The 27,570-nt window shown below is 38.6% G+C and overlaps 1 protein-coding gene across 1 annotated transcript in view; it reads right to left on the bottom strand.

Moving 5' to 3' along the window:
- The window catches only part of Mctp1 (multiple C2 and transmembrane domain containing 1), a 594,489-nt gene that overhangs the window by 85,455 nt on the left and 481,464 nt on the right, over positions 1-27,570 (bottom strand). The window contains exon 17 of the mRNA XM_021180105.2: positions 5,961-6,014. Coding sequence (XP_021035764.2) covers positions 5,961-6,014 — 54 coding nt within the window. The remainder of the gene's footprint in view (positions 1-5,960; positions 6,015-27,570) is intronic.

Genomic DNA, 27,570 nt, shown 5'->3' with positions numbered 1-27,570 from the left:
ATGGAGGAAACTGGAGGGGAAACAATGAGGAGTGAGTATCATTGTATACATGTATGAAATTCTCAAAAATAAAGAAAAAATAAAAACCTACTTCTTTGCCAGTTTAATATGTAAGGTCTTAAGTAGAAGCAATACTCTACAGATGGAAAATAACTCACTGTTGTTTGGGAATAATTCTTTTTTTCTGAAATAAAACTTAAGGCAATTTGGTTAAAAGTGGTGTTTGTTTTATTTTTTCTCTTTTCCATACTGAATAAAGAACTGAATAGTCTCATTGACCAAGTCAATAAAGAAAAGCTAGAAACTTACATTTATTGCTTTACAATGTGGTATTCTTACCGAAGTAGTGAAAACACAGTTGGAGGGAGCTGTAATAGCTGCCATAATGAATTATCATAAGCTTAGTAGCTGAAAACAAATTTATTGCCTTATACTTCTGTAGTTCAAAAGTCCAAAAATGGGTCTCATGGGTCAAAAATCAAGCTGTGGGCAAGGCGCTGGGGCATGGTCCCTGTGCTCCTCATGGCAGCTTCCACAGGCTGCCTACATTTTCTTGGCCTGTAGTTCCCTTCTCATGCTCAAAGGCAGCCACAGAAGTGCTCTGCCCTGCCACAGTCAATATGTGTTTTATTGATTCAATACTCAGCTCTTGGCCACTTATTTCCCAGGGGGAAGGACTTGTTTCTCTGCACTTGTTTGTTGGTCCACAGAGTCTCCTCCTGCTGGCCCAGTCTGCACCACAGCGTGCTGTTTGGTTATAGATCCAGAGCCTGCATTTCCTTCCCTGTAAAACAGGCTTTCAAGTCTTCTCAGTGGCACTGAGAACAGAGGCTGGCACACAGCTTGGCTTTAGAAGAGCTTGGATCCCATGCCACCTGTCACACAGCTGGGGAAACTCAACCCTCAAATGCTCCAGCTGTTCCAACCACAGCTTTCTTCTTGCTGTGAAGACCTTGAGCCCTGAGCTTGGCCACAGCTGTACAAGTAGCTGCCTCCTGCCATTGCTCCAATGGTCTCTTCAACTTTTAAGGGCTCTTGTGATTATATGGAGTCTACTCAAATCCTGAGGATAGATAATCTTACTCCTTTAAGGTAAAGTGTTCACAGACATTTTATCCATTATAATCATTCCCTTATGCTGTGAGGTACTCAAACCCATACTTTTCATGGATTTGGCCTGAAGAGCATGTTTTGTCTTGTTTCACCTACCCTCCCATATCCACATACTGCGTCCCTCCCAACCAACCCCTCCCAGCTCTGCCAGGGCAGTGGGAAAGAGCATCAATGCCACATCAATGAAGAGATCTTAAACTAAATAAGGGCAAGCTGCAACAATATATCTCTCATTGTTCTAGGTAAGGACTAAAGGAGGGAATCTGAGCTACTCTGTAACTGTACCTTTAATACTGTCTCTTTCCTGAGAAAGACTGTAAAGCAGGGTGAGGGAGATTCTCATTGGTGCATTTAAAGACAGCTCGGTAGTAGGAGCAGAAAGAAAAATCAAGAAGGCAAGGATTTCAGTAGTACAGCTGTAAGGAACTGATTCTACCAACAGGCTGAATCATCCACTGAAGTGGATTCTTTCCTAAATCCTGCAGATAATAACTCAGTCTGCCTGTTCCCTAGGAGTCTGACTCTGAGCAGGGCAGCCAGCTGACTATGCCTGTAATTCTATTACAACAACACAACAACCACAAATTGTTTTATGCCTTAAAGTTTGTGGTAGTATGTTATACAGAAACAGAAAATGAATAAAGGATTACAATAGTATCCCAGGTGAATGTGATTTAGGATTTCTTAAAAGAGAAATTTCTTGTTTCCTCTCATTCTGCCTTTCTCTACAGCCTCGATTGGCTTCCTCACCATGCAGTTATTTCACTGAATGTAACTGGAAAATGCAATTTTGTCAGATTAAAATCTCCTCTCATATCATTTAGAACTATCTCTTTCTTTCCTCCCTCACTGCTGGTTTAAGATGCAGAGATGTATGAATCTTGGGTACAGTGTACAAATGTTTGGGTTGGAGGATCAAACCAGAAGATACAGATTTCAAGAATTAAAGCAACAATCTGTACATGCTGAAGAGACTCAAATATGTTTCATTCATTGCATCTAACTATCTGGAAACAAGGAGCCACGACAAAACAACTGAAGAAAAGGGAGAAGCTGTGTAGGCATAAATGCCTGAACACTTTCATATCTTTTTATCAATAAACATTACTAGAATGTAATGCATTTGAATTCATGCTTTTCCTGCGGAAACTCAGCACATTGACTTCTGCTTTTTGACACCACGCCTGAATCTTATTACCAGTATAGGGCACGCTGTGGGAAGCATGCTGAAAGTTTTTAAAGTACAAAAGAGGATTGCCCTTGGTTAATTAGATGTCTGGATTATGTAGATTGGCCACTTTATGATTTATATGATGTGGTGTGAACACTATTATATGCTTGCTGATAGCAACACCTAGAAAATTTAGTTAAACTTCATTTTGCTTATAGTCTATTAGGGAAAGGAATTGGTGTTAGGTTAAAAAAAACATATCAGACTGGAGCATTGTGGTTGAGGGTTGAAAGAATGTTCTATGGATAAAGAACTGTAGTATGTCTGATGGTTAATTCAGAAAATGATGTTGTCCTCAATACAGCTCAACAGTGCTCTAACACCATGCAGCTACGTGAAAATATTGGAAGGGAGTGATTCATATGCCAGCGTCGCCATTTAAAACTGATATCTTCTGCATTTGTGAAAACCATTGGAACTGGGTTAAGAGAGAGGCATTTAAATATAGATTTGAGCCAATGTAGACAATGGACTTTATAATGAAGGGTTAGTCTGTGGCCATAACTCTCTGCTGAATATGGAAGAACTTTTTAATAAAAAAAAGCAACAAAAACTTAAAAGGCATAACTGGAAAAGCTTCAAAATTTGGTGATCCAAGTGAACTACCGTTGAGCTTCTACGTATTTTTATCAGTGTCTTTCCTGATACTAAAGCCAACACTAAAGAAAAACCATTGCAAAGCTATTATGTCAAGTAATTAAACATTACTTCACATAATATATCTTTATGGGTTTCCACTTCTCTGAGCTATATCTTCTCTATGTGTGCAATTATGCTGAGGGAAAATACTACATGCTCAAATGAAATAAAGGACTTCAGTGTATGGTCACAGGATCTTGTCAAGTAGCCAACGACTTGCCCTTTCATTGTGAGGGACTAATGTCAATGCTGTTCTAAAGAAAGACACTTTTCATAATCACTCAACAATCCGATAAGTGAAAGCATGTGCCCAGGCTGAAGCGAAGCCTGCCAGGGGTCTCTGCTGAATGGGAAGCATGTGCTCACACTGTGCCACGTAATACCCCATTTACCCCCAAGTCCAAAGGTTATAGGACTAATAGCTGCCTTGTGGTAATCAGGAAAAGCAAGACACTGGCTCCGGAGAAACATCTGGGACATATTTTACATACTTGCAACATATGCTTCAGGTTCAATTAAAGTGAGGCTTTGGCACATTTATTAATTTCTTTACTTTTATCCTGTAAGAGGACCCACTGACCTGACCTGACTATTATGCCATATGAGAAAACACAGGACTAATGAGTGCTATGGGCCAGTACTTGTTCATATGATAAAAAACACAATTGTTTTCTCATGAAATTCCTTTATGCATGACTCAATACACAAACTTTAAGTGAAGGAACCAATGAAAATTTTACAATAGGAATTGACTTTTCTCCCACTGATAGCTAAACTAACAATGCTTACTGCTGTGAGAGCCAAGCAGTGGGCACAGGAGGTAGTGAATGGATGCTTGCAGAATCCATTATTCTACTTTTCTCTTAACAAACAAAGGTTATAAGTTTCAAGATGCCTTCTCTAAGAGAACTTAGAAGTCTATTGCAAATAACTACAAATGATATTTCAGGTTCAGACACAATGGTCATGCTATAATTTCTTTATGGTGATAAAAGGGGGGGGACCCCACCCATTCAAATAAAGAGCTGGGTTATAAACAACAGCCAGCTCATAATGAAAACACACTACTTGTCCATATCAGCTACAGACAAATTCATTTGAATTTACACAGTAATTGAAGCCCTCACTTTCAGTCTACTTTGATAACTAGATCTGTAAAGGTGTGAGAACAAGGGTGTCAATTGCAGATAGCCAACCTCTAGTTCACTGTATACACAGTGCCTGAGAGTTGATACTTTCATCCAGATATGTTCAGTCATCTGGATTTTGGTAAGCTGGTTAACTAGGGATGTCTACTTGTTGACTACACCTACCTTCTCTATTAAAAAATGAACAAGGAAAGGGAAAGACATACAACACCAACAAACTGTCTAAAAATATATAGGGTTGGCTTTCAGCAAGGAGATATGAAAGCAGTAGACTTCACTGCGGTTTCTATTTATTAGCATTTCTAGGGAAACGCCTGCTGCTGGGATGGGTCTTTATGGTGGCTTTAATAATAAAGCAGCAACAAGCAAGGGAGAATGGCCATAAATGGATGGCAGCTCAGTCTTTATCAGCAGAGAAGTGATGATTCAGAGCTGGCATGTTGAGTTAAAGTACAGGCTCTCCACAGCTCTACAACTGACCTTAACAATAAATCAGGCCAGTTATTGCCAGGGGTGTGTGTTCATGTTATTTAACTTTAAAACCAAGCACTTCTCTCTCTCTCTCTCTCTCTCTCTCTCTCTCTCTCTCTCTCTCTCTCTCTCTCTCCCTCCCTGTGTGTGTGTGTGTAATATATGCTTGGTAATGTGGTTGCATGCATATGTGTATATGGGTCCATTTGCATATGGAAACCAAAAGTTGACATTAAGTATCTTACATATCTTCAATTTTTCTCTGGTTGATTTTTTTTTTTTTTTGAGGGCAGGGGAGGGTTTCTCACTGACCATGAAGTTCACTAATTTAACCTTGACAAGCTGTGCAGGGAGAGAGAAATTATAGAGCCCACCTCCAGCAGGAAGACAGGGCATCAAGTGAGGGATGAGGTTGCCATCCCTCAGGAACATANCTCTCTCTCTCTCTCTCTCTCTCTCTCTGTGTGTGTGTGTGTGTGTGTGTGTGTTAACAGACAAGAGATTTTGTTAGTTTCATTTTGATCATGATGCTGATGAATGAATGTTGTACAGGAGAAAATTTTCACATAAAAGCTCTAGCAATGCAAAATCACATTTAGATCTATAAATGCCCAGAGATTACAGTGTCAGAGAGTTCCTATCCTGCTTGTTGGAGATAGCTGTTCTCCTAAACTTAGCCACTGTTGTGGTGGTACAAGGTCATGCTAATTCCTCCCTTTCCCCAAGGAACCACCAACCTAAACAACCTAGAAACTAGCTGCTGTTTACTGTGGTTCCCATCCCCAAACCAACTAGCAGTGAAATTCAAGTTTCTTCAAAGGACATTTTCCTGATGAAGGAGGCATGAGCCATTACAGATATAGGCAGGACAGTGAGCCCAGGGCTATTTAAATGTCTGCCCAAGTATATCATAAACATGTTCTTTTGATAAGCAATTCTTCAAAAACTATAGATGACATTATCCATGTCCAATTCATACCGGCCACTACTTTTTCACACCTGCCTCCTTCCCCCAAAGCACAGGCTGATTTGTAAGATTCAAGATAGGACATATTTTTGCCCTTCAAAACAGTTGTTACTGCCATGATCTTCACAATAGCTATCAAGTTCCAGACAAGCTGATTTCTTTTCCTGGCAGAAAAATATTTGACCCAGCTCTGGACAAAAGCAGAGAGGATTTATAGCCGTCTCTTCCTCTTTGCTGCATGCAGTGGCATTGTTAGGATGATAAACAGCACTGTCCAATTTTCTGGACTCAAAACACTTCAACTCCTTTTTTTTTTTTTAACCGTCTGTAAAAACAGTGTCATGTCTGTAACTCCCACCCCCAGGTACCCAGTGCTGGGAAAGATAATTACCTTGTCATCTCTGTCATCTTCTTCCTCTTCGTCCTCCAGTATGTCCTCCACTACCTACAAACAGAAACACATGTTGTTTTTCTGCTCTTAGAGGAGAGGATTTTGTTCTGTCATTTTGAACCCTTTGAAATTTTTATTAACATTTGAAACACATGCTCTAAGAGGAGAAGCTTCATCTAGAGAAGAAGATTATGCAAATGCTCAGCCTTTAATTGATTAAAGCCATGGAAGAGAAACTCAGTAAGGAGAAACCTACTCTTGGAGACAGTTTGGTGTCAAAGCATCTGAGGATACAGAATGTGAACAAGCACGTATCTGCAGGTTGATCTAAGTTATGAGATTTCCTTTCCAGCTCTTCTGATGCCTGTTTCAATCAGGTATATTAAACCCAAAGCAAGATAACTAAGCATGAAACAGCTCCTGTATTTCTAACTTAAGATAAAAACTTATTTCTATTAATTAATTCACACTGGTGGTCTGTGGCATAAAACTAACAATGGATGTCTTTAATGGTCCCAATTTTAATTTTGATGTATAAAACCAACTTGAGTGATTTTCTGAGTCCTACTTTTCGATTTTGTGGGTTACCTGAAATAGCCTTTTTAATTCTTTGTAATTTTTATCCAAGGATCACAAATATATATTATAATTACTATTACATAATTAAATATGAATAATAAATACAGCTTACATTGGTAAATATACATACTTTCAATTTTTATTTTTATTTTATTTTATTGCATTGGTGTTTAATCTATATGTATGTTTATCTACAACTTGTATGCCTGATGCCCTTGGAGGCCAGAAAAGAGTTTCAGATTCCCTGAAAATGGAGTTACAGATGGTTGTCCACTGCCATTTGGGTGCTGGGGACCAAATCTGGGTCCTTGGAAGAACAGCCAGTGCTCTTGACCTTTAAGCCATCTCTCTAGCCCCAATATACATACTTTTAAATGGGAAAGTTATTTTGAATTTGACAAACAATTTTTACTTTCTTTGCTCAATATATAATCATAAACTTAATCAATGTAGCTTCATGAGGCTGGTGGCCTCCAGAAGCGTTGAAAACTGTAAGGTTATGCAGTAATGTCCATGTCTGCCTTAACAAATAAGCAAACTATAATTTCACATTTCAAATAAATATTTTACCCACAATAACATGCACATTTGTGTGCTATCTGTAGAAATTAAGAATAGAAAACTGTGAGGTATTTTTCAGTTAGGCCTTAGAGAGCTATAATTATGTAAAATGTACATTCTTTATCATTTCTAATTCTTATGTCGCTTTTAAAAATAGAGTCTGTATATCTCAACATAGAACTAGCTATTAAGTACTTTGAAACCTCTCTCACCAAGCTTTTGATGATGGAAGCACCAAGTCCTTCTTTCACGTGACTCTTTCATACAAATCGAAATGGATTCTGGGTATAAATGCCAATACTCCAGACTATGCTGGAGAACTGTGTGAACTGAGACACTGGGCTCTTCTCAGTTACTTTTATTAAGTCTTCTAAAAGCCTTCTGGGACTTTAATGAATAATCCAAACACACATTTCCAGTTCTCATGAACCAGCATATAATTAAAGACATCTGAAATCACAAAACTGTTCCTCACTTATTGTCACACTTCATATCTCTTGTTTAAAAGCAAGACTTGTGACTTTCTTCTTAAGGTACTCACAACAGTGAGTACCTTAAATGGGCCCAGAAGCATGATATGCTGCATGCAATATGTATTGAGAAGGTCTATTATTGGGCAACATGCAACTGATCCAGCCTCTGCAAGGAATCTTTGCTTGTCATGTTCTTTAACTATATTCAAACAGCTCCTAAGTATTGGCATAAACACCTGGCCCAAAGTGTACAATAAAGGTAATGTGTGAATAAAAAGATGAGGAAGCACACAGAGACTCCATCAGTGTTCACATGAACCCTGTATCACTAAAGGAGTGGCTATCAGATAAACCTTCATGTGGACTTTTGAGTGTTCACCAGCTTAAAGCATTTACATTATATACAAGCATACATCAGTGACAATTGTGGTGATGTATGATAGGACATTCAAACTGATTGTGAAACAGATTAGGTTTCATCAAAAGAAGTCACTGACCCTCATGAGAGCTTTTTAAAAGAACTCTTTATACCACAAATAAAAAAATAAAATTATCTTACAAAAATTTAGATTTACTGTTTCTGCCACAAGCTTACTTTACAACCCTGAGTAAACACATGATCAGCATTTATTTAAGACTGCTTTCAGTTTATGTAACAGAAAAGCTGACACTGACAGTGGTTTAAACAGATAGCTCATTCTTCTGACATAAAAATTCTGTAACAGTTGCTATCTCAGGTTTACCAGAATTATAATCAAGGATGCTTAATCCATCCACCTCCCCTCCAGGATGCTAGTTTTCAGCTGCATGGTACAAAGAAAACCAAAATTTCCACTAGGAGACTTTTGTGGGTAACTTATTAACTATAACTGTGGCATGTTAATAGAGAGAATGGGAAAGTAAATATTCTGCCTTTTTAGACTCTCTGATGAAAATAAAGTAGAAGAGGGTTAAAAAATGTAGATTTAAATAATGGACTTTTTTCTTTCTGTTTTGCTAAAGTTGGCCTTATAGAGTCATATGAAATATAAAATGAAAATAAACTCAAACTATATTTGAGCTAGTAACAATTGAAATGTATTATAGGGTTGGGATTGGTTGTGTAGTGTGTGTGATCCAGTATTAAGTAGACAGCACCAGGTACAAACTGTTTCCTGTGTCTCATCTCTACAACATCCTGCCTCACTCCCGGAAGGCAAATGTGACAGATTATGTTTTACATATTGTAAGCTACTTAGCAGTTGTTCAAGAAATATTTCTGGTCAGATAAATAGATAAATTCATCATCAGGCTGTCATTTCCTTAGGCTTATTTTTGTGTTCTAGTGTCTGTCACCTTTCCTGCCTCATCCTCTCAAGTACTAGACTTACAGGACTACATCACTGCTCCTCCTGGCTCTGGGTCTTCAAATGTCCAGACAAACCCTACAGTGTAGCATCTACCCTGTAGCAGACCTGACTCCCATGAAAGATTTATATCTAACCAGTGATGTAAATGAATAAAGGCAAATTATTGAAATGGTTTGGAAGAGTTGCTTACAGAAGGCACCCATCTGCATCTAACTGTAAGGATCCAGGGAGCCTCACTATCAAATTAACTTCTAAAATTTCAAAATATGATTGAAACCTAAAACAAATCACTTGGCTAATTTTTACATTTTACAAAGGATATTGTGTTCAAGTGTGACTTGGGGAGGTCTACAGAATTGGGCCCTTCTTTTGTGAAATCCAAACTGTTATTACCCTGCCCGAGTGGGTAATTGGCTACATGCAATTACTCGACAAATGTGCAACCAGATCTCCCCAACACAACCATTTGCTTCTGCATTTGGAAGAACAGCATCATGTTGAGAGAGGCCTTTGTGCTGTGTACTACCGAGGGCTTCCCTTCTTTGTTGCCTTTTGATGGCTACATCACAGGCATTTACACATGAGGATTGATAACACAGATGATGGCTTCCTATTGATTTCTATATATCACTCCAGAATGTGCCCCACCAGTACATGTTCAGGTGAAGCTTAAAATGCTTTGGAAACTAATGTTGAAAAGAGCCCCATCCCACAGCTCTGGTTAAGAACCCAGTGAGATCATGCAACCCGTGTACCAAAATAAATACTCAAAAATGTTAGCTAATAATGATAACAAAATGTCAATGTTTCTTTAACATTAACTTTGAAAATTAAATTATACCCCTTTTCTTCCTATATTCTCGTTGACATAAAATTCTGTTTGGTGTTTTCACTGACCCTAAGAAACATGTATCAGCATATGATGGACCTAGATGAAGATTCGTAATTGAGGCAATGGTGGCTTTGTGACTGATCTTCAGGCAGTAATGACTTATTGAAACAAATGGACAGCTCTGAGTGTGCATGCAGCTTAGAAGCAGGTCTGTGTTATAAGACACACTCCACCTAATATAAGAAGCACAAAAACAGCAAGTCGAGCTAAAAAATTAAACTGTGTACTATTGAAGTACATTTAACAATGATGCAAAACTGTAGCTTTCCCAGAGACCTCAAACAGCACCCGCTATTTCAAAGGAGTGCTGGAGTTTTAACACTTAACTGAGGAAGACAAATAGAAAACAAAAGTCCTTGCCTCAAATGCCAGCTCTATTCTCTTCAAAGAAACCCAAGTAAATGCTATAATGCAAAATTTGTCAGCAATAATGTAGTTACTAAATACACACACAGAGACACACACAGGTAGGGCTGGGGAGGGAGGGAAAGAGGGAGGGAGAGAGGGAGAGAGGCAGGGAGAGAGAGAGAGAGAGAGAGAGAGAGAGAGAGAGAGAGATCTCCCCTTTAGGGGAAAAAGGAAAAATGCATTTGTTAGGAAAGATACATTTAATAAGTTAGGTTTCCCCGTTTTATCTTAAAGGGGATTCTCTAAGGCTCTAGAATTCTTTTTTCCAAATCATGTTTTCTGATACCTTGCTTGAAAGCAAATAGTATTAATCAAACAAAGGAAGGGCACTAGGGAAATCAGAAAGATGTAATGCAAGCAGTTAAAAGTGACACGACCTTCTGTAATGTCACTTGTCACAGACTTATAAGTCACACACTGGAAAAAGGTCTGGAAAGAAACTGATGCAGTACTATTCTTTGAATGTAATACTAATAAAGATGACATTTTAAAAAACACACCTAGGCAGCCTCCAACATAGTGTGCCAGCAACATTACAGTCAAAGAACAAGTAGATATCATTATTTTTAAAACATAGCATTTCTTCTTTCATATCCAATATTTGCTGAACATTTGCCATTAGCATATAAAATTTCATATGTGGTTGTACATTTGTAAAAAAAATCTCTTTTCAAAAGGGAACCAAGTTGTATCTACAGAATCTCTATGTCTTTTTTTTTCTTTTTTTTTAAATTGGGTATTTATTTCATTTACATTTCCAATGCTATCTCAAAAGTCCCCCACATGCTCCCCCACCCACTCCCCTACCCACCCACTCCCACTTCTTGGCCCTGGCGTTCCCCTGTACTGAGGCAGATACAGTATGCACAACCAATGGGCCTCTCTTTCCACTGATGGCTGACTAGGCCATCTTCTGACTCATATGCAGCTAAAGACACGAGCTCTAGGAGTACTGGTTAGTTCATATTGTTGTTCCGCCTATAGGGTTGCAGATCCCTTCAGCTCCTTTGGTACTTTCTCTAGCTCCTCTGTCTTAAGTCGTTGAAGGGTGTTCTTTAGAGTTTGTGCTTTCCAATGTAACGCAGTGCAGAAGGGCATTTTATAAATTATAAGAAAACAAAATTTCATCTGGCTGAATTGTTAAGAATCCTGGTAATATGAATAAAAGTGCATGTAGATGGCTGTAAAGCACATGGAGAAAGGGCTAGAAAGCAGTGGAACTGGTAACTCCATTATTAAAGTCACTATAGTCTGGTTACTAATATTACATTGTAATACCAACTTAGGGTGTGTGTATACAACCAAGGCAATGAAAGGACATTTAAAGGTCCTTAAAAATTATGAAACAAGAAAAATTATGATTTTTCTTAGGAGTAATATCTTTCCCTTGTTTAAAACCCTTTACATTAAAAAAAAAAAAGCAAAAGAAACTGGCTTATATTAACCTTATTAGCATTAGACACATGGAGCCCTAAATTACCTGCAAAGTCAATGCTGGCAGAAATAGTTTCTTGTGTGTTTATGTTTCCTTAAAGACAATATTTGAATAAAATGTATGGTTTGCTAGATTCAGAAACAATAGTTACACATGTCAAATGTTTTGATTCCAACCGTATAAGTATGTGTGTGTGTGTATATATATATATATATATATATATATATATATATCATATTTAAAGAAATCACAGTGACCACATGCACAATAGCAGTGGTAAATATTAAAATAAGAGTATTGTCAGAAGTTTTGAATTTAATTCCATATTTGAAACCTCCAATGGGTACAGATGCTTGTCTTTGAAAACACCCAGAACATGTGCTCATTTCTAGTGCATGTTTGGAGAGAGTAGAGTGTTTTACCATGTCTAGATTTTGTTTAGATCAACCAAATGCATAAGTCCAGCAGAGCATGCACTTTTCTGTCAATGGATTTATCACAGGTATAAATGCAATAGGAAATTGTGGGATGCCTAGGGGTTCAGAAACTGCATATAACCACTCAAATGATTTTGAGAGCACCAGAGTTCTGGCTGAAGATTTCTGTCATCAGTTAGATCAGTATAGATGGGGTTGGGCAGAGTGTCTTTCTTCTAAACCTTTTGAGAAGAAACATTTACAGAATGAATGTAACAAGTAAACTACATATATAATTTATTACTCATTTGTAAAAATAATAAGTTCCACAAGCATGTCTGGAGTATACTGCTTCATCCCAGTACTTCTCAATGCGCATAGATGTATGATGGCCTCCTAATTTGAATCATGCTATTATGAATTTGACCTTGAAGTATTTCAGCTACAGTAGTTTTCAAGATAACTGGGGCACTAGACATAATAATAACTGGTGTGATAGGTTGCCAGTAGAGCTGAATGAATTGCAATACAAAAGAAGGCAGACTAGAAAGAAAAGCATTAGCACTCGTTGCTAAAAAAGACTTCCTGACTTTTAACAGAGACTCCAAGACAATTATTTCATGGAGAATGCATTTCAGTGGCTCATTTTGGGAAGTGCCATGTTGCAATTTAGTCTGGTTCTTAATAAGAAGTATGGCTTTAATGCACCTCTCAGATGGCTGTTGATTCATGTCACTGATTATGTATAGCCTGCATTCTGCATCATCAACAGCATCCTTATTTGCAGGATAATATGCTTTACTGGAAGGGACAAGGACAGTAAATTTACTTGACTGTCCAAAAGGATGTAACCTTTTATTTTCTTAAGTGTCATTTTAACTTAATATTCAGAAGAAACCTTTCACTGAGAAATCTAAACAATAACTAATACAAATTCTATATTCAACATACATATCTTAAATGATTTTCTCTTCATATTTCCTTCTGGGTTTCTTAAATGTTCATCATTACATAAAGTACTCTGAGAATTCTAGTGTTTATTTGAACTATGTCTCCATCTAAAGGACTCACAATGTATTGTAGGTTTTGCTTGCCAAAAACAAAAACAAAAACAAAAAAACAAAAAAAACCCAAACCCAAAAAACAAAAAAAACAACAATAACCCAAAAGATCAAAAACATTGGTGTTGTTAGGATATTGTGTGTTAATTCAGCTGACCAGGATCACAGGGTTACAATTAACCTCTAATAAATTATTTAAAATGATATTTTCTTTAAAGTATTATTATTTGCCAAATTACAATAATGCATAAAAAGACCAAACATTTTGAATTATTTAATGTGATTTTCAAGTAAAATTAAAAATGGGCTCATTATAAATCTGTTTTAAAAAACAGTATTTTTGAAGTAAAATACTTTGTTTATAAGTAATAAAGAGTTCATATAAAAGAGTCATGTTCTTAAGCCTTAACGTTAAAATCCAAAGTCTCATTCCACAACCACACCACTTTGATAAGACAGACATAATTGAAAATTTTTGGATTTGAAAACAACTTTAGTAATTTTACACCTTTGGGCTGCCTCATGCAAGCTCCTTTGTGTTATTTAACAGCTCTGCAATGAAGAGGAAAAGTTGGCATGATGTCTGCTCCACTGTGTGCCCTGAAACAAAATGTCCCTTGCTCTAACTCCATCGTTTATGCTCAAGAACACTAAAGGTACACTAGGCCATTTCTATTTTAAGCAAGGGATTACTTTCACATACAGCAGCACAGAAAAATACTACATGTTTGAAACATTTGGGCTTTATAAGAAACATATTTCCAAATAAAGCATTATTCTTGGGCTTAATATTGCCAACCTTTTGGATCTACCTAACTCGTAGGAGAGTGTCTTTTAAGCGATATTCTGAATCATGGCTGGAACAGGTGGAATGGGCCGTGGGTTCAGGAAAGGAATCAGATACTGAGTTTTTCTCTTTTATGATTTTCACCTACAGTGTTATAAAAACTGAGAACATTATGTCAGAATATTCAACTCTAAAAATGAAGCATGTTGGTATAAAAATCAGTCCTACAGTCCTTAGCTTACATATTTCTCTATAAGTAATGATAAAGTATTTTAAATCTTTTTTTGTGTAATGAGAATCATCTTCACAAAAGAAAGGTCTAGTGGAGCTTTTGGATTGCAAAGAATATGGTCACTGAATGACAAAATTCAGTATAAACGCTGGAGTGTAAAGAATGTTCAGGAAGCACACGCTACCTGGTAATACTCATGAGCTTCCTGCAGTAAGTCAGAGCTTGCTCAGTAGCCTGCTGAGCCTGTCCGCTGCACTTATCATTTCTGCTTTATGTAGTATACGTTGTGATTGCTAAATTAGTGCACAATGCATTTATAATATTTATAGTACCAACATTTAGTTAAATAACCTTTATGTAAGATTTATGTTGATTTTTTATTTCCCATTTAATGGCAAATTATGAAGAGCATGTTTCATAAAGATAATTCTCCATTTAAATTCATCAGTCCATTAAATATTAAAATTATGTTTCTGATGCAATCGAGAACAAATTTGTCCAGCTTCAGTGATTATTTGCACTCATAAAAATTAGGCTTGATTAATAAAATTTAAATGCTTGATTAAGTTGACATTTTCATGTTCCACTCTGATTTATTAAAATTGTCCCTGTCTCCGGGCATAGTGTGGTACCTTTTCCATTCTCCTACCCGATGCGTCCTGTGTGAGGTTTTCAGGAAAGGGGATTTTAGTGGACCTACTGGCACTTTCGGAGATGTCCCATGTTAGCTTGTGGTGCTGTCTGCCTTTGTGTGCACATTGCAGACAGACAGAATAATAATCAGGAAACAGTTCTTCCTGACTTACCTGAAAAAGTGGCATACATTTATAGCACTCTATGAAAATCTATTTCTAAGAAGCTTTAATCTGCTGGATACTTTCTTTGCTCAAATTTCATCATATGTTCTAATTTTTATCATTTGAAGCTTTTATTGATATTGACATATACATTTTATCTTTGAAGGTCGCCACCCCCCCCATGACACACACACTCATACACAACAGGCTGATTGGCCACACTGGTTTTACATCCCCCCCCCCCCATAACACACACACACACACTCATACACAACACGCTGATTGGTCACACTGGTTTTACATTGCCTATGCATTTGGCATTAAAATTTGTGCAATGGCTCTGTGGAAAAGACATTTTTTAGAAAGTCTTATTATGTATCTTAGCTGACCTGAAATTCACAAAGTACCCCAAGGTGGCCTTACACTTAGGACCATTCTGGGAGTGAAGGTGTGTACTTCCATGCCCAGTGAAAACCATCCTTTCCAATAGAACTTAGAAGGTAATATATCAAGAGGGTTGCTGGCTCCTGTGGCATCTAAACCACCCTTGATACTCACAATGGCTTACTCTGTTACATACCAAGTCAGGTAACTAGTGGACATTTACTGAGCCCTTACTATGTGCTTGACATATTGTGTTGGCTAGTACGTGTCTGGTAGAACAACAATGTAGCTATTGTCCTAATTGCCCTGGGAGAAAAATTAAGGTGGAGAGCAATTTTGGATAAATTTGTGTAGCTAAGAAGTAGAGAGTTTGGAATTTAATTCCTCCATTTTTTTTTGTTTGTTTGGCCACTGACAATATAGACAACATATTATTTGAGAATGGTGTATAATAAACTGTCTTTTCATAAAAGCAACAGTAGCAGAAAACTCAGCTATTTTTAGAGTGATGACATGTAATTGTAATTTTCCTTTTCTTACACCATTAAATATATTCAGTAACAACTGACTGATAGTGTCCTCAAAGGTGTAATTTCAGTTTGGCTTCTATCATGCTATTCATGTTGCATATATGAGAGGCAAGAATATCTTAAAAGTTGTATGTTATTCACAAATTTACTTCACACAATGTTTTAAAAAAATGCAAAATTCAAGACAATTAGAGTCCTAGTAATACTGCTGATTCATAAGCATCTTCTACAAGCTGATAGATAAACCATTTGTTGTTTACCTTTGCTTTTTAAAAAAATCTGTCTTTTCAGATTTATTTGTAAATTATACTGTAATTTGTTCATTATTTCTTTTTTATATATTTTATTAGATATTTTTCTCTAATAAAATATTTTTCTCTAACATTTCAAATGCTATCCCCAAAGCTCCCTATACTCTCCCCCTGCCCTGCTCCCCAACCCACCCACTCCTGCTTCCTGGCTCTGGCATTCCCCTGTATTGGGGCATATGATCTTCGCAAGAACAAGGGCCTCTCCTCCCAGTGATGGCCGACTACCCAGATACTATTGCATATGCCAGAAAGATTTTGCTGACAGGACCCTAATATAGCTTTCTCTTGTGAGGCTATGCCAATGCCTGGAAAATACAGAAGTGGATGCTCACAGTCATCTATTGGATGGAACATGGGACCTTTAGTGAAGGAGCTAGAGAAAGTACCCAAGGAGGTAAAGGGGTCTGCAACCCTATAGGAGGAACAACAATATGAACTAACCAGTACTCTCACCACCCCCCCAGCTGTGTCACTAGTTGCATACCTTTGCCTTTTTAATGAAGGTATTCAAGTTCTTGGCACCTTCATGAATCACAGGCAATAAGCATCTACCAACACATAGTGCATTTGCTACAGCATCCACTGTATAAGTGTGAGAGTCTGAGTTTAGATTCCCCAGCATGTAAAACCTGAGTGATATGAGACACATCTGTATCCCCAGTGCTTATTGACAGAGATAGAGAACAGAGACAAGTGGATCCCTGAAGCTCATTGGCTAGCCAGCCTCATTCAAACTATGAGCTTCAAATTCTATGTGAGAACATGTCTAAAAAAATAAAAGCAATGAGCAACCCATATGAGCTTGTGGTCCTCACACACAAACACACACACACATACACACACACACACACACACACACACACACACACACATGTATATAACCACTCACATGCACATATGCATATTGCATACACCACACTCAACCTCACACAACATACCACCAAAAAGTGCCCATCCATATACATGAACAATTCCACCAAGATCACCCAACTCTTTTGCTGTTGTTCTTTTCTTTTTCTGATTTATTTACTCATTTATTTATCTATTTATTTAATTATTCATTCATTCATTTATTCATTCACTTTACATTCTGATCCCGATGGGTGTGCTTAGTCCTGCAGTGACTTGATATGCCAGGGTTGGGTGATACCCAAGAGAGAGGGGGGATTGGGGAGGAGAGGGACCTCCCCTTTCTCAGAGGAAGAAGGGAGGGAAAATGGGGGTGGGGAGAACTTTGGCGATTTGGGGATGGGGGACTGGGAGGAGGGGATATTGGGATGTAAAGTGAGTGAATAAATTAATGAGGAAAAAAAAGAAAATAGAATGGGTTTAGAGAAAGACAGAACTGATTATTGAAATCTGAGTCGTTAAAGGTTTGTAAAGAAGTTAGGACAAGACACATGGTCTCGAATGAGGCTATGCCAGTGCCTGGCAAATACAGAAGTGGATGCTCACAGTCAGCTATTGGATGGATCACAGAGCCCCCAATGGAGAAGCTAGAGAAAGCACCCAAGGAGCTGAAGGGGTCTGCAACCCTATATTTGGAACAACAATATGAACTAACCAGTACCCCCAGAGCTCATATCTCTAGCTGCATATGTAGCCAAAGATGGCCTAGTCAGCCATCACTGAGAAGAGAGGCCCCTTGGTATTGCAAACTTTATATGCCCCAGTATAGGAGAATGCCAGGGCCAAGAAGTGGGAGTGGGTGGATAGGGGAGCAGGGCGGAGGGAGGGTATAGGGAACTTTCGGGATAGCATTTGAAATGTATATAAAGAAAATATCTAATAAAATAAATAAATACATACATAAATAAATAAACTACCTTAAATGTCTTATGCATTACTGTAATCTGCAAGTTAATGTGAATTAGAACTTTATGATAAAGTCATCACAAAGAAGTGGAAAATAGAAGTGAAATCACCAACAGCGGTGCTACTCAGCAACCAACTCTAGTAACTTTTGGGTACTGTTCATTTCTGCTTACTTTTTGTATACATTGAATATACTTTACAAAACTGTGATCACACAGTTCATCCTGTTTCTGTCACTACCTGGGTTACACAGGATGTTTTCATCAGTTGTTTATAGACAGTGTTCTTAAGGTAGCTTATGTGAATAAAGGTACAAATCCTAATGGTTCTAGAAAAAAATACAAATTTATTCACTTTACATCACAATAGCAGCTCCTCCCTCATGAGGCCTCTTCCCCCCCATCCCCCCACTTCCCTATCCTTTACCCCTGAGAGGTAAAGGTTCCTCCTGGGGAACCAACCCTCTCTGGCATCTCAAGTCACTGCAGATCTAGGTACATCCTCTCCCACTGAGGCCAAACAAGGCAGGCCAGTTAGGGAAACAGGATTCATAGGCAGGTGTTGTTTTTTCATTAACTTATTTATTCATTTTACGTTCTGATCACAGTCTCACTCCATCCTATCCTCCCAATCCTGCCCTCCTCTCCCCTCCCCCAACCTCTTCCCCTTCTCTTCTAAGACCACCTACTACAAGCTATAGTTAGGAGCAGAGTGTAATAGAAGAAACCTCAGGCCAGGAGTGAGCAAGTGGTCTCCATCTCGCCTCCTTTATCATAATACAATTTGGTGATTAGGAAAAGGATGAGGCACAATCATCCAGAAGCAATGAGAAAGGCTCAATAGGACTAAGCAATTCATCCTGAGACCTGAGAAACCTATCAGTATCCTTTGCTCTTTTCTCTGGCATTTCATTCCTCAATTAAAGAAGACAAAGGTAGGAAAACAGGCCTTTAGAAGTTCAGGGTTTTTTGTTTGGTTGGTTTTTGTTTTTTTAAATTAGCTTACATGAGGAAAAAAAATAAATAAAACCACTTTGGAGTAAGACATTGAAGAACCATGAAGTGTTGTTGTGTTCTTTCTGCCCCTGAAAGGGTCTGAGTGGCTCTGGAGACCTGGTACTCCAGTTGTTGTCTAAGGCTCCAGCCCTTTATGGAGGCAATGCTTTCAGCTGTCCTTCAGTGGTAAACACACTTTGGTGGAGTTAGAGGTGGGTTTCAGGGAAATTGGACATAGTTCTACTGGAAGATCCAGCAATACCACTCTTGGGCATATACCCAGAAGATGCTCCGACTTGTAATAAGGACACATGCTCAACTATGTTCATAGAAGCCTTATTTATAATAGCCAGAAGCTGGAAAGAACCCAGATGTCCCTCAACAGAGGAATGATACAGAAAATGTGGTACATTTACACAATCGAGTACTACTCAGCTATTAAAAACAACGAATTCATGAAATTCTTAGACAAATGGATGGCTCTGGAGGATATCATCCTAAGTGAGGTAACCCAATCACAAAAGAACACACATGATATGCACTCACTGATAAGTGGATATTAGCCCAGAAACTTAGACTACCCAAGATACAATTTGCAAAACACATGTAACTCAAGAAGAAGCAAGACCAAAGTGTGGATATTTCGTTCCTTCTTAGAATGGGGAACAAAATACCTATAGAAGAAGTTACTGAGACAAAGTTCAGAGCAGAGACTGAAGGAATGACCATGCAGAAACTGCTCCACCTGGGGATCCATTCCATAAACAACCACCAAACCCAGACACTATTGCAAATGCCAATAAGAGCTTGCTGACAGAAGCCTGATATAGCTGTCTCCTGAGAGGCTCTGCTAATGCCTGACTAATACAGAAGTGGATGCTCACAGCCATCCATTGAACTGAGCATAGGGTCCCCAATGAAGAAGCGAGAGATAGGACCCAAGGAGTTGAAGGGGTTTGCAGCCCCATAGGAAGAACAACAATATGAACTAACCAGTACCCCCCAAGCTCACTGGGACTAAACCACCCATCAAGGAAAACACACGGAGGGACTTGTGGCTCTAGCTGCATATGTAGCAGAGGATGGCCTAGCCGGTCATCAATGGGAGGAGAGGCTCTTGGTCCTGTGAATGTTCTATGCCCCAATATAGGGGAATACCTGGGCCATGAAGAGGGAGTGGGTGGGTTGGTGAGCAGGGGGAGAAGGGAAGGGAAAGGGGATTTTCAGAGGGGAAACTAGGAAAAGGGATAACATTTGAAGCATAATTAAAGAAAAATATTTTTTATAAAAAGCGAGTCAAGCTCTGTGGGCTTATTGGTTAAGAGAAATGGCTGCTCTTCCAGAGATCCTGAGTTCAAATCCCAGCAACCATATGGTGGCTCACAACCATCTGTAATGGGATCTGATACCCTCTTCTGGTGTGTCTGAAGACAGCTACAGTGTATTCATATAAATAAGATATATAAAATCATAAAACAACAACAACAAAACTGTAAGTGTCTGCTTTATTACATTGGCAGGAACCAGAACAGGCTGGAACAGTTCAGGCAGGTGGGAGGAGCTAAAATATCATACCAACTATATCTTTTAAGACAACTCCCACTAACTTTAAACTCTTAAATCTCGTCAGAGTCTGGTAGATTCAACGCAAGAACCGTGCTTCCCAGCAAGGAGATCTTTAGAAATTGCCTTTTAAAAATAGAAGTATTTCTTTAGCATCTTTTTCTGTATGAACATACATGTCACGTACAGATAACACCCATCTCCCAGCATTCTGCAGTTTTATCTCTCCAATTTTAAGTTCAGCTGCAGTTGGAGAATAGAGTAAAAGAGCAGGCTATAAGTGGAAGAAATATTAAAGGTAAATACGGAGTCAGTGAGCGAAGAGGACGGCACAGAAGCAGGGAGCAGGGAGCGACTGCAGAGACACAGACCTTTAGCCCCCATGTCTTCACACAGGCAGGGCACACACACTCATTCTGCATCATCTAATATTCTACTCACACACACCTGAAATATTCAACTGTTTGACTTAGCTGGTTGCTCACCCAGTATGTCACAAACTGCCTCAGGAGAGGGACACAACATAGTCATCTTTAATTGTTAATGCCTGAAACCTTTTTTTTAATTGTGTACATTTATACAGTTTTTGACTAAGAAAAAAAGGTGAAGTGTTTGTTTACTTTTATTTCCTTTTATTATGAGTTTTTTCTATGTATGTCAGTCCAAGCCAGAACTCATAGCAATCTTCCTCAGCCTTCTGAATACTGCAATACAGATATGTATTACAATATCTGGAATCATTAACTTTGGTTTTTGTTTTTTTTGTTTTTTGTTTTTTGTTTTTTTTTCTTTGAGCAACTATTGTGCTGCTCTGTCTGAGAGGTCTTCCCATGTGATAGGAGTGTATCAACCATCACAGAGTAGTGAGAGAGAAAGTGACCCAATCATTACAAACGTTGAGATGTTCCTTTTTCTCATTGTGTTGTTTGCTGATTTGGTCTTGACATCTCCAAGAGAAGTCACAAGCCACCAAAGGTACTCACTGGAAGAGCTCTTCTGGGCAAACACATGTAGACACATGCATGATCAGGGTGCACGTAAGGCTCAGATGTGTCAGCAGAATGTGAACACATTAATAAAGTAAGATAAAATTCATAAAAAAGAAGAAATTTCTACTTAAGGTTTCAGGGACATTAGAGGTACTAAGGGGAGACTGAGAGACATCTAGAGCCATGGGACACTCAGACGGAAGGTAAGACAATGCTGTGTTTATTTAGTAACTATTCCTGGGTTAATTTAAAGAAGCCACTGGCAAAGATTGAACTCATTTACTTGACCCTGGTGCTGATTATTATGTTTTATTTTGATCATCAGCCAGCTGAGGAACAAGTAGGCTCTATGGCAAACTACCATGGGAAGGTAACTTTAACTAGCCAAACACAACCTGGAACCACTGAGTTTTAAATAACTTGGTTTTGGTCTAAAAGGAGATTTTTGGGCAGCAAATATATCAGACGAATTTATGACAGAGAGATAAGAGAACTCAGAGGCACTGTCCTTGTCACTCTTAGTCGCAATGGAGAGTGGGAACTGGTAGTTAGGGAAACACTGAGAAGTCAGCATGGCTGTCCTGGAGAAAGGGCAGATATACATATATGTATACATATACATATACATATACATATACATATACATATACATATACATATACATATACATATACATATGCTTATACACAAGATGTTAGTTTTTAAAAGCTGCCAATTTACATCAAATACAAAAAACCTTCAAAATGAATATATTTTGAGCCAGGGATTCTTTGAGGATTTTACCAGAAGGTATTGCCCAAATACTTAGATATTTTCTTATAGCATTGAGATGTTAAAAAATTGAAGCAAATACTTTTTTAAAATGTGTTTACCCTTTCAGTCGGTGCCAACACTGGGCAACCTTGGATGCGAACTCAGTGGCCAGTCCCACGGTCCCCAAAGGACTCTGCACGGCATGGACACCCTAGCATGCCCAGAATCTTAGGATCACTGGTGAGTGGAAGACAACATCTGTTCCAAAACAATCGTGAGGGTACTGTGACAGCAGGAGCAAGGGCATAGGAGCCCTGCCTGACCAGCAGCTAAGGTTCCCTTCTGGTCGGTGCTGGTATACCTTGGTTTCAAACACAGCCAACAGCCCCATGGTCCCCAGAGGAGACACCACTTCCAGGCACTGTAACACGCCCAGGATATTAGGATTCTAGGATCCCAGGATACCAGAAGTTGCATCACATGAGGATCTCAGGGTCTCAGAGGAAGCTTGACTGCCAAGAACTCTGACACACCCAGAATTTTAGGTTCACAGAATCACAAAGAAAGCTGGACTCTGAAGAGTCCTGAATCAACCGGGATTACAGGAAGGACAGGAGAATCCAATCAGATATATTGAGGGCAGCAAGCACTTGAGATAATCAGGAGGCTATCATAAGAACAGAAGCAACAGAAACCAAGGTTACTTGGCATCATCAGTACTTGGCATCATCAGAACCAAACTCTCCCACCTTAGTAAATCCTGAACACAGCATCACACCAGAAAAGCAAGATATGGATCTAAAGTCACTTCGAATAATGATGATGGAAGACTTTAAGAAGGAAAGAATTGAATAAAACCATCCAGGATCTAAAAATGGAAGTAGAAACAGTAAAGAAATCACAAAGGGAGACCACTCTGAAAATAAAAAACCTAGAAAAGTCAGGAGCCAAGGATGCAAGGATAACCAACAGAATACAAGCAATAGAAGAGAGAATCTCAGGTGCAGAAGATACCATAGAAAACATTGACACAACAATCAAAGAAAATGTGAAAAGCAGAAAGATCCTAACAACCAGGAAATCCAGGACACAATGAGAAGACCAAACCTAAGGATAATAGGTATATAGATGAGAAGGAATATTTCCAACTTAAAGGGCCAGTGAATATCTTCAAAAAAACTATAGAAGAAAACTTCCCCAACTTATAGAAAGAGCTGCCCATGAACATAAAAGAAACCTACAGAACTCCAAAGAGTTTGCACCAGAAAAGAAATGCCTCTTGTCAAATGATAATCAGAATACCTAATGCACAAAACAAAAGAAAGAATATTAAAAGAAGTAAGGGAAAAAGGTCAAGTAACATATAAAGGCAGACCTATCAGAATTACACCTGAGTTCTCCCCAGACACTATGAAAGCCAGCAGATCCTGGGAAGATGTCATACAGACCCTATGAGAACACAAATGCCAGCCCAGGATACTATAAACAGCAAAACTCTCAATTACTATAGATAGAAAAATTAAGGTATTCCATGACACAACCAAATTTACACAATATCTTTCCACAAATGCAGCCCTTCAAAGGATAATAAAGGGAAAACTTCAACACACGGAGGGAAACTAAGCTCGAGAAAATGCAAGAAAGTAATCTTTCAACAAACCTAAAGAAGATAGACACATGAACAGAATTTCAACTGTAACAACAAAAATAACGGGAAGCAACAACGACTTTTCCTTAATATCTTTTAATATCAATGGACTCAATTCCCCAATAAAACGACATAGACTAACTGACTGGTTATGTAAATGGGACCCAACTTTATGCTGTATACAGGAAACTCACCTCAGGGACAAAGACAGATACTACCTTAGAGTAAAAGGCTAGAAAACAATTTTCCAAGCAAATGCAAAGAAACAAGCTGGAGTAGCCATTCTAATATCCAATAAAATTGACATTCAACCTCAAGTTCTCAAAAAAGATAAGGCGGGAAACTTCTTTCTCATCAAAAGTAAAATTTACCAAGATGAACTCTCAATTCTGAACATCTATGATCCAAATGCAAGGGCATCCACATTCATTAAAGAAGCTTTAGTAAAGCTGAAAACACACATTACACCTCACACAATAATAGTGGGAGACTTGAACACCACACTCTCATCAATGGACAGATCCTGGAAACAGAGACTAAACAGAGACACAGTAAAACTAACAGAAGTTATGAAACAAATGGATTTAATAGATATCTACAGAACATTTCATCATAAAACAAAAGGATATACCTTCTTCTCAGCACCTCATGGTACCTCCTCCAAAATTGACCATATAATGGTCAATAACCAAACAGGCCTTAGCAGATACAAAAATATTGAAATAATCCCATGCACCCTATCAGATCACCACTGACTAAGGCTGATCTTTAATAACAACATAAATAATAGAAAACCCACATACACATGGAAGCTGAACAACACTCTGCTCAATGATAACTTGGGCAAGGAAGAAAAAAGAAAGAAATTAAAGACTTTTTAGAGTTTAATGAAAATGAAGACACAACATACCCAAACTTATGGGACACAAAGAAAGCAGGCCCAAGAGGGAAAATCATACTTGTGAGTGCCTCCAAAAAGAAGCTGGAGCAAGCATACACTAGTACCTTGACAGTACACCTAAAAGCTCTAAAACAAACAGAAGCAAATTCACCCAAGAGGAGTAGACACAGGAAAAAAAATCTAACTCTGGGCTGAAAACAACCAAGTGGACTCAAAAAGAAGTATAAAACAAAACAAAACAAAACAAAAACAAACAAAAAAACCCCAAAAACCAAAAAACCAGGAGCTGGTTCTTTGACAAAATCAACAAGATAGATAAACTCCTAGCCAGACTAACTAGAGGGCACAGGGACAATATCCTAATCAAGAAAATCAGAAGTGAAAAGGGAGATATATGGTCATCGGGGAAAAATTCCTGAGCAGAACACCAATTGCTTGTGCTGTAAGGTCAAGAATTGAAAAATGGGACCTCATAAAATTGCCAAGCTTCTATAAGGCAAAAGACACTGTCAATAAGAAAAAAAAAAGCCACCAACAGATTGGAAAAAGATCTTTACCAATCCTAAATCAGATAGGAGACTAATATCCAATATATATAAAGAACTCAAGAAGCTGGACTCCATAAAATCAAATAACCCTATTAAAAAATTGGATATAGAGCTAAACAAAGAATTATCAACTGATGAATACTGAATTGCTGAGACATACCAGAAAAAATGTTCAAAATCCTTAATCATCAGTGAAATGCTAATCCAAACAACCATGAGATTCCTCATCACACCAGTCAGAATGGCTAAGCTCAAATATTCAAGTGATAGCAGATGCTGGCGAGAATGAGGAGAAAGAGGCACACTCCTCCATTGTTGGTGGGATTGAAAGCTGGTACAACCACTCTGGAAATAAGTATGTCGGTTCCTCAGAAAATTGGAAATAGTACTACCATAAGATCCAGCAATACCTCTCCTGAGCGTATACCCAGAAGATGTTCCAACTGGTAATAAGAACACATGCTCTACTATGTTCATAGCAGCCTTATTTATAATAGCCAGAAGCTTGAAAGAACCTCAACAGAGGAATGGATACAGAAAATGTGGTACATTTACACAATGGAGTACTACTCAGCTATTAAAAACAATGAATTCATGAAATTCTTAGACAAATGTATGCATCTGGAGGGTATCATCCTGAGTAAGGTAACCCAATCACAAAAGAACACACATGGTATGCACTCACTGAAAAGCAGATATTAGCCCAGAAATGTAGAATATCCAAGATACAATTTGCAAAACACATGAAACTCAAGAAGAAGGAAGAACAAAGTGTGAATATTTCGTTCCTTCTTAGAATGGGGAACAAAATACCCCTGGAGGGAGTTACAGAGACCAAGGTCGAAGCTGATGGGAAGAAAGGACCATCCAGATACTGCCCTATCTGGGGATCCATCACATACACAATCAACATATCCAGACACTATTGCATATGCCAGCAAGATTTTGCTGACAGGACACTGACATAGCTCTCTCTTGTGAGTCTAAGCCAATGCCTGGCAAATACAGAAGTGAAGGCTCACAGTCATCTATTGTATGCAACACAGGCCCCTAATGAAGGAGCTAGAGAAAGTACCCAAGGAGCTAAAGGGGTCTGCATCCCTATAGGAGGAACAGCGATATGAACTAACCAGTACACCCCCAGAGCTGTGTCTCTAGTTGCATATGTAGAAGAGGATGGCCTAGTCCACCATCAAGGGGAGGAGAGGCCCTAGGTCTTGAGAAGATCATATGCCACAATACAGGGGAATTCCAGGGCCAGGAAGCAGGAGTGGGTGGTTTGGGGACTAGTATAGGGGGCTTTGTGGATAGCATTTGAAATGTAAATGAAGAAAATATGTAATAAAATGATTATAAAAGAAAACAGAAAAAAAGAGATGTAACAACAGAATCTGAGGAAATCCAAAAAATCATTAGATCCTACTACAAAAGCCTATACTCAACAAAACTGAAAAACTGGATGAAATGGACATTTTCTAGACAGATACCAGGTACCAAGGTTAAATCAGGATCAGATAAATGATCTAAACAGTCCCATATCCCCTAAAGAAATATAAACAGCCCTTCCGGTCAGCACCAGCACCAGGGCACCTTGTGCAAGGAGTCTGAAGACACCCTCAAGGTCCCTAGAGGACTCTCCACGGGACCTTAGGACCTCTGGTGAGTGGAACACAACTTCTGCCAGGAGGCAGGTTTGAAAGCCAGATATCTGGGCACCTTCCCTGCAAGAGGAGAGCTTGCCAGCAGAGAGTACTCTGACCACTGAAACTCAGGAGAGAGCTAGTCTCCCATGTCTGCTGATAGAGGATAACATAATCACCTGAGGAACAAGCTCTAACCAGAGACAACTATAACACCTAACTCCAGAGATTACCAGATGGCGAAAGGCAAAAGTAAGAATCTTACTAACAGAAACCATGGCCACTCTCCATCATCAGAACGCAGCACTCCCACCCCACCCAGTCCTGGGCACGCCAACACACCCGAAAAACTAGACCCGGATTTAAAAGCATATCTCATGATGATGGTAGAGGACATCAAGGAGGACTTTAATAACTTACTTAAAGAAATACAGGAGAAAACTGCTAAAGAGTTACAAGTCCATAAATAAAAATAGGAAAACACATCCAAACAGGTGATGGAAATGAACAAAACCATACTAGACCTAAAAAGGGAAGTAGACA

The sequence above is a fragment of the Mus caroli genome, chromosome 13, assembly GCF_900094665.2.
Source record: "Mus caroli chromosome 13, CAROLI_EIJ_v1.1, whole genome shotgun sequence".
NCBI lineage: Eukaryota > Metazoa > Chordata > Mammalia > Rodentia > Muridae > Mus > Mus caroli.
The sequence above is the reverse complement of the archived record's forward strand: the minus strand, read 5'-3'. Positions and strand labels throughout refer to the sequence as shown.